Below are 12,398 nucleotides of genomic sequence, written 5' to 3'. Positions count from 1 at the left end.
TTAAAACCAATTATTAGCAATTAGGAGGATTATTTATATTCTTGCTAATTAGACACTTCATAATTAAAATTCAAATTTTTGCATTTTAACCTTATTAACATTTGCAAACAAAAATGTTTAGTGAGTTATCTCCACAACAAATAGTTACAAATTGACCAATCCCTTAGCAATTAGCAATGAGAAGGTATAATTTTGAAATATCAGATAATATGTAACCTTTCTGGCGATTCAGTGAATCTACGCCCTTTCAACTTAAATTGGTTCCAATGAATGCTTCCCTCGCCATTACGGGCGATCTCTTATTATTGCATTTCTTCATTTTTTCCTCCCATTCCTGTATTTTGTACTGCTGAAGGTAAGCGGGACACTTTTTATTACGTAATCACTTCCATTACTTACCTTGTTTCCGTTCCGTATATTTACACTTACCGAAACAAGATGATATAATGTAATGTAACTTTATTAAGATCAGTACGAATATGTAGTTTTTCTTTCTGCAATTTTTTGCAATTCGTGCAATTTAATCTTCAACTTCTGTTTTCCGTCTGCGTTCCAGTGTATGATTCGTCAGTGAAAGCACCAGTTGGCATCGAAAGTGGTTCAGTCTATCAATTTGGTAATTTTGATGAGTGTGTGAACAGTAATGAGAGAATAGCAATTACCGATGATGATGATCAACGACAACATCCACGAGTTTTGCCAAAATATTGTTTGGCTGATGTAACAATTACAGGGCTCAGTGTGCGATCAGTTGCATCTAGAAGATATCAGGTGAGTGACATAATTTAATTGCAGGAGTTATAGATTGTAGATATTCCTCGGAGGCTAATGAACTACGTGTTATGTATTCTATTGCTCTACGGAAATGTGCATTGGACGAGTAGTTTCTGAATTTTTATAAAGTTGCAGCGGAACCCCGTTATGAAATTAGTAACATTAGTTGAAGATCTCATTTTTTTGCAAAAAAAAGATGAGAGAAAAGCTAATCGCTGATTTTTAAAATAGTTTTCAAAATTAAAAAGAGGTGCTTCTCAATTTTTAAATTCTGGGTGATTTTATCATAAAAATACACTGATGCCCTTGTTTTGAAAATTTCATCCAATAAGGCCACCCTTTCTGCCTCTTCATTTTCACTGCAACTTTTTACTTTCCCTTCAAGTTGTTGCGTACAAAATTGCCATTATCCTTGGTCGAGTGAGGTTAAGCGGAGGAACAAAAGGGGGAAGTGTAACTTTCCTTTTTACCAAATATAGTCATATGGTATATCAAATGAAAGATATCGATTAGTAATTTCTAAGGCGGTTATTAGTTTTAACAATTATAGTAAAGAAGGGCACACTTATTGGGGTCTTCTATCGTCGTGGTTTCAAAAAATCGATTCTTTTTGCTCGCATATTTTGAAATGCGAATACGCCATCAAAAGGATTTCGTGAAAAGCACGTTTCTTTATGGCCATTTCGGAGGGGGAATATAAACATCTGCGGCCTTTTTGAGCTTCTTTACACTTATTGCAAACCATATAAAAAATACTTTCCAAATTGGCGTAGATCCTTTATTTGGATACTGTTACAATAGTGTTGCTTAAGATTACACTAGTCTAGGAGAACTACTTCTGTTGACTCAAGTCACAGAACTTCCGTTCGTTTCGTATTCAGTGTATTTATACTCTCCGTTTTTCGTATGCCTACGCAACTAACATGCATATCTTATTTTTATTTGCGTGAAACAAAACCTTATTATCATAGAATCGAGTCGATGTCTGCCTTTCCGTCTGTGTGTCTGTCTCTCCGTCTTTTTTTCCCCGATGGAAGGTGGGAAGCTTCAAAAACTACCGCAGGCTACTACCACACGGTTATGTAAGACTCTTACCCACTAAAACCACCGCCTTCTCCTTCCACTCCCCCCGCGGGATTCCGATTTGGTATTACGTCGTGGGGCTGGATTAGAATTTATTCTGCGCTCATGTTAATATTCGTGTTCCTCTCGCGTTCATTCTTTCGGATGACTTCTTCCTGCCTAAGCTTCTTTCCGATGGCTGCAATCACTTTTTCGACTTCGGTCCATATCCCCTTTGCTTTCACCATAAGTTCCATTATATTTTCGGGAGCAAAGTGCTCCCCGGTTGTAGCTTCTAATGTAACCCTTTGGGCTTCGAATCTGGGGCAATGAAAAAAGACGTGTTCTGCGTCCTTGGCAATACTTGTGCATTTTGAGCAGTATGGTAAATCATCACACCCAAATCGATATATATATGCTCGATAGCCTCCATGTCCGCTCAAGAATTGAGTTAGGTCGAAATTTACTTTTCTTATTTGCTATATTTTCCAGTGCAACTGCCCATACTGGGGCTGCATACGGTAGGATCGAAGTGACCACCTTCAAAATAAGGAGTCGACGGCTCGGCCTTGGGCAACCTATAATGTACACTGTTATAACACTTCATTTTATTTTATTAAAAACAATGGAACTGCAATGCTTCAACAAAGGGAGAATTTCATAAAAAACTTTTTATAGAATCCTATCACTATATCCAACGGCACAACCGGCGCTCGTTATTTTTATTAATTTCATTAATCTAATTAATTATTATTAATTAATTATTAAATTAATTAATCTAATCTAGTCACGTCTTGTCTCTTTTTCACTTTTTTCTCCCTGACATCTGACATTTCTCGTCATCTACTCTGCTCTTCACTCTTGTAGCGAGGTCTGAATTGAGTGGAGAGCGCCGGTGACGCCATCATGCTGCGCCACAAAAGTGCACTTTCTCCGCTTGGTAATAAGTACTACTTCCGTCTTATGCTCTGCGAGCTGTAGACCAGCATTCTCTAACCAGGATTAAATCTCATAGACTGCTTCATTTGCATAAAGTTCGACTTTTTCGAGAAGGCGTGCAACAACGGTCACACCAATATCGTCTGCGAAAACAATGGAGGCCACACCAGTAGGAAGGTCTAGGGCCAGTACCCCGTTATACATAATAATCCACAAGAGTGGCCCTAGGCAGACCCTTGTGGAACTTCGCATGTCGTTTGGTATGATTTCATTCCTTCCTCTGATTCGCAGCACAGAATCCTATCGAAGTTGGCAACGATACGCACCAGGTACTTCGCCACGCCTAAGTTGATTAGGGACTCAAGTATCTTGCTCCATCTAGCGGAATTGAAAGCATTCTTCACATCAAGTATAATCGCTGCACAACATTTGCCCTCGTCAAGTGCGGTCTTAGCTGTGTTAGCTACTAGGACAAGTGCATCCGTTGTAGACCTCCTCTTTCGAAAACCGAACTGATTTTCGGAAAGACCGCCATCCTTTTCGGCAATTCGAATTAATGATATAGATTACTTTTTGAAATAGTTTGTCAGTATTATTTAGAAGGCACATCGGCCTGTAGGACGAAGCTTCACCCAAAGGTTTGTTTGGCTTGGGGGCTAGTACTAATTTCTGCTTCTTCCATTGTGTAGGAAATCCTCCTTCTTTAAGGCATGTGGTGAACGCCTCAGCAAACATATTTGGAGCTATTTTGACTGCTGCCTTGAGAGCTTTATTGGGGATGCTATCTAAGTCAGGTGCTTTATTTCCAATAATTTTATCCGCAGGTTCTAGGACCTCCTTTTCACTTACCATGGGAACTTCGGCGGTGTCTATCTCGAGCGGGAAGGTTAGCGGTACTCACATTCTGTGGGAAAAGATCCGTTACTGTTTCATTAAGCAGTGTAGGGAAAGAAATCGGTGAAGAGCGTTTGCCTCTAACTTTTGATATTATCGTTTTATAGGCGCCACCACAGAGATTCGTGTCAGCTTTATTACACAGTCGCTTAAAGTGTTCGCTTTTACTTTTTATTATGTAATTTCTTCCGAGTGTTTTTGCATTCTGCATGTAATTGCTCGTATCCAGATCGGTTTCTATTTCGCTGACTGTGCCTTCTGGCCTTGAGGCAGGCCTTACGGTATTCCCCGATTTCAGAATTTCACCAAAAGTTCGGAACTCGCTTCTGGGATACAACATGCCTTGGCATGGATGCGTCACATTCTCGTCGCAACTTTTCGTCAATCTGTAAAGCTTTATTTTCTGCGCTTCCTTCAAGCGCTGTATTTTGCTGCAGAACTTCTTCACACAAGATTCAGACGAAAAGGAGCTTCGAGTAATATACGTCCTCTTGCGTCCGTTTCTCTGCTGCCCCATTCTTCAGCCAATGCATTGAAATCGCCAGCCACTATCTTAGGACTATGGTGGTTTGCATCCATTGCTAGCCTTTCTACCAAAGAATGGAACCAATCTCTCATAAGGCATGGAGCCGCATAACAGCTGTAAATATATCTTCGGCCCATTTTTGCTCTAGTGAAGCCACTCTCGAAAATCTTCGTGGTTTCTTCTATGCGTCGATTTCCGCAAGTCCATATCGTTTATTTTCCGTTCTTATCCGCCACCCAAACTCCACTGTCTAGATTTTTGTACTGCTCGCAGATAATAGCAACGTCGATTTTGTTTTCAAATATCGTCTGTCTGTCTGTCTGTCTGTCACACCCAATTTATTCGGAAACGGCTAGACCGATTATTCACAAATGCCTGTGATACCTGTGAATGGAGGGTGCAAACTTTTTTTTCATAAAATGTGGCCATGTGGGCTATCAAATGAAAGGGCTCAATTAGTACTTTTCGAAACTAGTTCCATATTTGATATCGGGTCAAACATAGGGGAGTGGGGGTTCAAAATATGACCCCCAAAAAGTGTAACAGGTCTTGTTCTCAGAACCTATCTAACCGAAAAATCTGAAAAAAATCACAGTTGTGCATCTCTACGAAAATACATCCGGTTCCGACATCTGCACAAATAAAGTTAATAATAGTATATTTCCACATTTTAGAAATTTACCCGGCAACCCCCCCTTATGTTCACCCCAGAAGTACCAAATTCGGTATGGGGATAATGGATAACATAATGCACAACTTGGTCAAGTTGTGCGTGGATTTCATCATCATAGCTGTTATCGGTTGTGATTTTCGACCCTAGATAGGAGAAATTTTCAACGGTCTCAAAGCTGTACTGCAGCCCAAGATCTCGCCCCGATGGTTATCTGCTCGATCTGCCTGACTGTAGATCTCCGGTTGTTCTTCCCATAGTGTCAATATCCTCAGCTTAGGCTAGTGGTTGAGTGGACTTGAAGAGGGTGGTGTCTCTCACATTTACATCTGCATCGCGAATCATTTTCTCCAGGGTCAGGTTCAAGACGATGCATGATGGGGCATCCTGATCCTACTGCAATTATTTGGCCTTGCACATTCGTCAGGGTCAGCCTAATCAATGTTAGCAATTTCGTATACAGTTTTGCCCTGGCTATGCTGTTATAGATGGTCGAAAGTCGATGAAAAGACGGTGCAACTGATAGACAAGTTCCAACAACACAAGTTTTCCATCGCTTGGCACCAAGAGAAAATCTGAGCTGCTGCTGATTTGCCTGGAGTGAAGCCTCTTTGGTGTGGCGATGGTGTTCTGGGTGTATAGATTTATCCCGTCTAGCGAGACAGTGAAGAATACCTCATAGATGGTACTCAGCAACGTAATACCTCTATAATTGGTGCACTGTGTGACATCTGCCTCTGCCTTTTTAAGGTTTTGTGTAAAACAAAATGTTATTAAAATCGGTTTACTGCCTGTCTGTCTGTCCGTCACACGTATTTTTCTTTGAGACGGCTATAGCGAAACTGTTAACTTGCGCATACGGGAAGTGACATTCTTCTATGTCGAATTTAAGGGGGGGGGATCCCCATACATGCAAAAGGGGGTGTACATTTTTTTACCGAATACAGTCATGTGGGGCATCAAATGAAAGGTTTTGATTAGTACTTCTCGAAGCCGGTCCCAGTTTTGACCTTTGCTGGAAAGGTGGGGGGTCGAAAATGATCATTCCTTTAACGGATCCGTTCTCGGGAACTAATTAATCGAAAAATCTGAAAAAAATCAGGAAGATGCCACTATATGGTGCCTCCATACCGATATCTGTTCAAATAAAGTTAATAATAGTATATTACTATAATTTTTAGTAATTGGCTGCGAAATCTCCCTTAAGGTCATCCTAGAATCATGAAATTTTGCAGCAAAGTAGGCTATAGTATGAAGTCCTGCCAAGTTTGGTGGAAATTACGCTATTACTAACAAAGTTGTAACAAGTTAAAATTGCCGTTTCAGGGAAAACTTAAGACTTTGAATGTTAATATCACGCGAAAGTGGATATTCCAACATATTACATGCATATATTGCGTATTAGGTGGGGGATAATAATGAGATGAATGCACACTCAAATCGCTTTATAAAATAAATACACAAAACTTTTAATACTTGAAGCGTCCAGCTTCCGGTTTCCCGACTTGTTCTGTATGGAACAGATAATGCCACGTTGCCAGTCGTCAGGCATCTATTCGCTATTCCGCACCTTGGGCATTAGTTGATGAACCACTCTGTGTGGTTTGTCGCCTCTATATTTAACCAATTCGGCTGTAATTTCTTTGGCTCCTGGTGACTTATGGTTTTGAAGCCGATGAATTGCACGGACTTTTTCTCCCATGCTTGGTCGTGGTAGGATTTTTCCGTCGACTTTAGTTGGCGGGACTCCCTTTCTCCGGTATTCTGGCTGTTGAGCAGTTCATCAAAATATTCATTCCATCGCTTCAACATGCCCATTCTGTCGGAAATTAGATTTCCTTCTTTGTCTGGGCAGGATGCGCGTCGAGGTGTATAAGGGTTTAAAACATTACATCCTATTAAAGAAATATAGCATTACTCTATTTGAAAAATATATTTATTTTAATGCAAGAGGTACGATCCTTTTTAAGTCAACCCAATTACTAGCCTATGCTGACGACATCGACATCATGGGAAGAACCACCCGAGACGTACAAACTGCCTTCATCCATCATCAGGTGGCAATTAGTGCGAGATCTTGGGCTGCAATAAAATCAATGAAGGCAAGACAGAACATATGGTGGCAATGACTGCATCAAAAACCAACTAACCAACAACATCAAACTGCACTGGTAAAACGGAAAGAATAAAGATAAGAGACTACAACTTTGAGACCGTTGCCAACAGAGTCTATTTCAGCATACAAAAACTGTTCCGCTCGAAACGTCCCACCATAAGGTCAAAGCTCTTACTGTACAAGACAATGATCTTGCCAATCCTCATGTATTCCTCGGAAACTTGGGTTCTTAGCAAGAAAAATTGCGAACTCTTGACCGCGTTCGAGAGAAGAATCCTCCGAAGAACTTTTGGCCCTCTAAATGAGGATGGACGATTCCGTAGCCTACATAAGGCGATACCATGACCGTCCGGTTGTGGATAAAATCCGACTCAATAGGTTACGGTGGGCGAGTCACTTAATTCGTACGGATGAGGATCATCCAACCCGGAAAGCCTATAAGGGCAATATCTATGGTAGAAAAAGAAGACGAGGCAGACGCTGCCTGAGATGGAACGATGACGTAGGTCAGGACGCCAGACAGCTTTTAGGGATATCTAATTGGTGGACCTGGGCGCAAAACCGGGATGTCTGGAGTTTCTTATTAAGGCAGGCCTAGACTGGATACGATTGTTGCGCCGTTGATGATGATGATAATTTATTTTAATGATAACGAAATATTCAATCATTCGCGTGCTCAATGATTGAATATTTCGTTAAGAAAGTTTTATGTGAAACGGAACCTGGTTAGAATCGATTCAATGTCTGTCTGTCACCTACGACTTATTTGGAAATGGGTAAATTAATTGTCACGAAATTCGGTAAGAATGTGCGGTCTGTGAATCCCTTTACATAAAATGACGGTGGGTTTATATCTTTTTTATCACAGACTTTGGCCATGTGTAGTATCAAATGAAAAGGCTCAATTAGTAATTTTCTGAACTGATCTTATTTTTGATACTAGGTGAAACATTGGGGTGTGAGTTCTCAAAATGTGTGCCCCGAAAAGTGTAGAAGGTCTCGTTCTCGCCTATTCAACGGAAAGAACTGAAAAAATTCTTGATAATACAGCTGTAAAAAATCTAGACCCCAACATATATCCCATTCGGATACTTGCTCAAATGAAGTTAATAATTGCATATTTCCATATTTTAGAAGTTTATCCTAACACAATAAACTAAAATCGATTTACTGCCTGTCTGTTTGTTTGTCCGTGCATCTGTCAATCTGTCTATCTGCCATGTGACATATTTCCTTAGAACGGTTACTCGTCCGAAATTTAGTGGGAAGGTGAGAGCTGTGAAACCCCAGTGAAAAACATCGTTCTACTTTGCGTTTAAAGGAGCCGCGTTCTCATATTTTGGGACGGCGGTGTATTTTTTCATCTAATATAGCCCTACAGGATTAGTACAATAAGTACTTTTCGAAAACGATAATATTTTTGACTTAATTTGTGAAAAGGGGGATCGAAGGGTCTGGAAAGTGAGCACTTATTTGACAAAGCCGCCTTCTGATACTACCCAACCGAAAAACTGAAAAACATGAAACTCTCCCTATATGGTCTACAAGGTTCAAAATACCGTAAATACAGATACGTGTCCAAGGTTTTTTGGAAAGTCTCTATAAAATTGGCTTCACTACTATCGGTCTGTCTGTCTGTCACATACAGTTTTCTCAGAACGATAATATCTACTGCCATGAAATTTGGTACAAGGTTGACACTGTGAGCCTACATGCACGCAGTAAAAGATATCCTTCTATATTGAACTAAGAGAGGGGGGAGGGTGTCCCTATACATCTAAAACAGAATAGCGAATATAGCCTGCAGGGCATCAAATGAAAAATGATTAGCATTTTCCGAAGCAGATTTCAGTTGCAATGCGGGCAAATGCAGGGTTGAGATCCTTTATATTTAGGGGTTGTTCTGAACTGCAGAGCCAACTTAAAATAACAAACAATATGCACGAAGTACATAATAGATCTTATCATATTCTTTGCTTTTTGACATTACATAAAAAAATATCCACTCCACTATCCCATACTCTTAATATTTCTTCTACCATAATGCTCTCGAACAAAAATACATTACAACATTTATAACTGCATAACTTGTTGAAAATGGATGGGAGCTAATACTGTGAAGCCTAAATATTGTGGTATTACAGTTTGAATTTGTTTGTAATGAGAAAGCAATTTTTATTAGAGTTTTTGTGCCCCAGTAATCTCGCGACAGACCAGTATGGAGCGCCATTAACGCTCATTTGTATGCCTTTTAGGGGCTCGAACGTGTTGTAAGACTTTGCATATGTCGCATTTACTATTACTTATGCTTCTGCCTAACTTATTGCAATTTTATTAACCCGTTTGCTGTCATTCGCTTTGATTAAGACGCAGAAATGACTTCGCATACTGTTCGCGGTTCACATAGCCTTTCTGTGGTTACCGAGTAAATTCCGGAAGGTAAAGATGATTTTAATCTTTTAATGGCGGGGAATGAGAAACATTATGAATTTTACGTTTAGTCTCCTTAAATGAAGGAATAAGCTTAATTTTTCATTATTAGATTTATTCATTTATAATGTGAAGTTTGATGGTATGCTCTTTCCCGTGGGAAAAATGAAATTGAAATGTGGTTTATATATGAGAACTTCAGATACAATATTTAGTGCTGGTGCTAATGATGTTCTGAGTGTTGCCTGAGGCAATGGCGTGTTTTATTGTAAATACTCATTGTGGGCTGTTGCTTTTCTTTAGAACATTTTAAAATCGCTTCGGAGGAATTAGAAAAGAAGGTATTGCTCGTATATTTGGTAGAATCAAGTATTAAATTTCATCGTTCGCAAATTATTGCATCTCGTATTTAAGATATTTGTATAATGATTTATATAAACATTATTATATAGGAATAAAATTAAGATTTATAAATACGTATGAAAGGCTATGCTTGCTCCATTTTAATATGGTGGCCTTAGGATTAGTGAGTTGATATGAAGGTATGACCTTACATTATTATTATTCTGTTAAGGGAAAGTCGCACCGATTTTTCGTTTTGAAAATTTCTGAGATTGAGTCCTGTCTGCCTTCGAGTCACTACCCTAGCAAATAATGTAAAAATTATCCTAATGTAGAAAGTATTAATCAATATCTTTCATTTTGTATTGCACATACATATCTATATTCGGAGAAAAAATGTTATGCCAGTTTTTTCTTCCTATGTGGAATCCTCTTAACTCAACATAAATTTATGCCATTCACTGCAGGCGTGAGATTTCATTGTTAAATATGTCCACCAAATGTAGCGTTTCCGAGGAAAGTGGCCATGCTTTACACAAAACCTTAAAAATTGAAACACTTTGTTACATTTAATTATACTCATCATGGAGAGAAACACGTGTCCTCCACCTATCCGGAGAAAGTTTTATATTATTAATAGATTGGTTAACTCAGCCTATAACTACGAAAAGCTAGAAAAAGGATTATCTCGAAAAAAATCTTAGTGCGGTTTAGAACCCTAAGGTGGAACAGCACTAAACTACAATATGCAGATGGGAGATATTTGCATGAACAATGAAGAAGGAACTAATTATTGAGGAGATATCATAAAATATTATAATCGATTAAACAAAAAATTCGGGCAATCTACGAAAAAGCAATCGAAAATCTTTACTTACATGATGACAAAGAGAAGGCAGTAGTCATCATGGAGGTACTTGAAAGTCCATTAACAAATGGTAACCAATGATTAAGCAGGCGTTATTACCCGGACTTATGTTCTGCGAGTTGGGGCTTATGAATACTGTAAAAGCCTTCCTTGCTTGTCGTAAGAGGCGACTAAAAGGGATAGGAATTTTCAGACTAGCAACCCCCAAATTTTGAAACTTTCTTGATACCGAAACGTGAACAGCACCTCAGAAAGGACTGACCTCACGGCAGCGACCTTTGGCTATCGAAAACGGACTATGATTGGTTTCTGGAAGGTGTGCACGCTCCTCAACGATGGTAGGAACTTGAGCGAGAATTCTAGCGGCATAAACTGGATATTCTGGGCCTAAGCGAAGAAAGGACTTTGGAGAGTACCCCTTTTCCTCTTTCAATATTGCGCTTTCCAGAGTACAAGGAAATCCAAGTGGTAGCAGACGAGGTGTTGGGTTCCTTCTGACGGCTACCGCAGGGGGCGCCCTCTTGACCTGGGAGCCGGTTTCTGATACACTTCTAACTGCAAGTTTCGATCCAGGTTAAGGAGCATTACAATTGTATAATGTTACTCACTAACGATAACGAGCAATTAAACGCAATTTAGGGGAAGTTTCCTAAAGGTGACATTGTGATCATCTTGGGTGTTCTGAATGCCAAGGTGACAATATCTCACTTCGATACGGAAAACACCGTCTTGGCGACCGTAACGTAAATGGTGGGAGTTTCGTGGATCTCTGCAACTTCAACCGTCTCGTCATTGGAAGCACATTGTTCGAGCACAGAGCTGGTAACAAAGTTTCAACCGACCGACGCCTACGACCAATCAGATCGACCACCTCGCGATCAGTAGTAAACTTAGGAGTTGTCTTCTGGATGTGCATAATAAGAAAGACGCTGACATACGGGGGGGGGGGGGGGGGTAAGGGATCACCATCTAATGGTCGTAAGGGCTCACCATCTAACATGCGGATACGGACTGTTCCTCCAAGCAGACGAGAAATCATTTTGGCCATCAATGCACTCAAACGGAGTAATACCGGTGAGCTAGACGGTCTCCCCGCAGAGTTATTTATCGCTGTACTTGCAGTTCCTTTCGATCTGCTGCTTCCAGACGTAGGGAAATCTTGGGAATCCGAGACTTCTCCTAGAAAGTGGAAGAAGGGGATGATCGTTTAAGATTCCAGAAAAGGGCACGCGTTTTGAGCGCCACAAGTGGACGGGTGCGCAAAGATGATAGCTGAAATAATCCTGGAACGAATCAAAGAACATCTCGAAAGCTTGATCGACAGAGAGTAGGCTGGTTTTCGCTCGGGATCCTCCTGCATTGACATCAACACTCTATGGATCATTTCGGAACAGTGCGCAGAGTTTAGATCTTGCTCTTCATCGATTTCGAGAAAGCTTTCGATGGGGTGAACAGGGAGTGTATCTAGAGTACTCTACGTAGGGGAAGCATTCCGGAGAAACTAATAGTTATTATAAGAGCGACATATGGTGACACAAAATGACAAATCTCGAAGGAATTTGACGTCAATTGCGGATCCCGCCAGGGCTGCCACCGATATTATTTTTCCTTGTTATCGGCGACGTTCATCATGCTATCAATGAATTCAATGGACAATGAAATCTTTCCTCAAACACTTCAACTACGTTGATGTTTGTTCTCTTGCCAGGTCATGGACCATGGCCAAATGGCTCTGGATTTGGAAACAGAGGCAAGTAGAGTTGGACTGAAGATGAAC

General features: G+C 40.2%; 1 protein-coding gene across 1 annotated transcript in view; it reads left to right on the top strand.

Moving 5' to 3' along the window:
- Nucleotides 1-12,398, top strand: part of LOC119657174 (nose resistant to fluoxetine protein 6-like) — a 100,262-nt gene that overhangs the window by 49,026 nt on the left and 38,838 nt on the right. The window contains exon 2 of the mRNA XM_038063961.1: nucleotides 557-771. Within this exon, the coding sequence (XP_037919889.1) occupies nucleotides 557-771 (215 nt within the window). The remainder of the gene's footprint in view (nucleotides 1-556; nucleotides 772-12,398) is intronic.

This window comes from Hermetia illucens, chromosome 5, assembly GCF_905115235.1.
Source record: "Hermetia illucens chromosome 5, iHerIll2.2.curated.20191125, whole genome shotgun sequence".
Taxonomy (NCBI): domain Eukaryota; kingdom Metazoa; phylum Arthropoda; class Insecta; order Diptera; family Stratiomyidae; genus Hermetia; species Hermetia illucens.
Note: the sequence above shows the minus strand (reverse complement) of the source record. Positions and strands in the feature narration are given on the sequence as shown.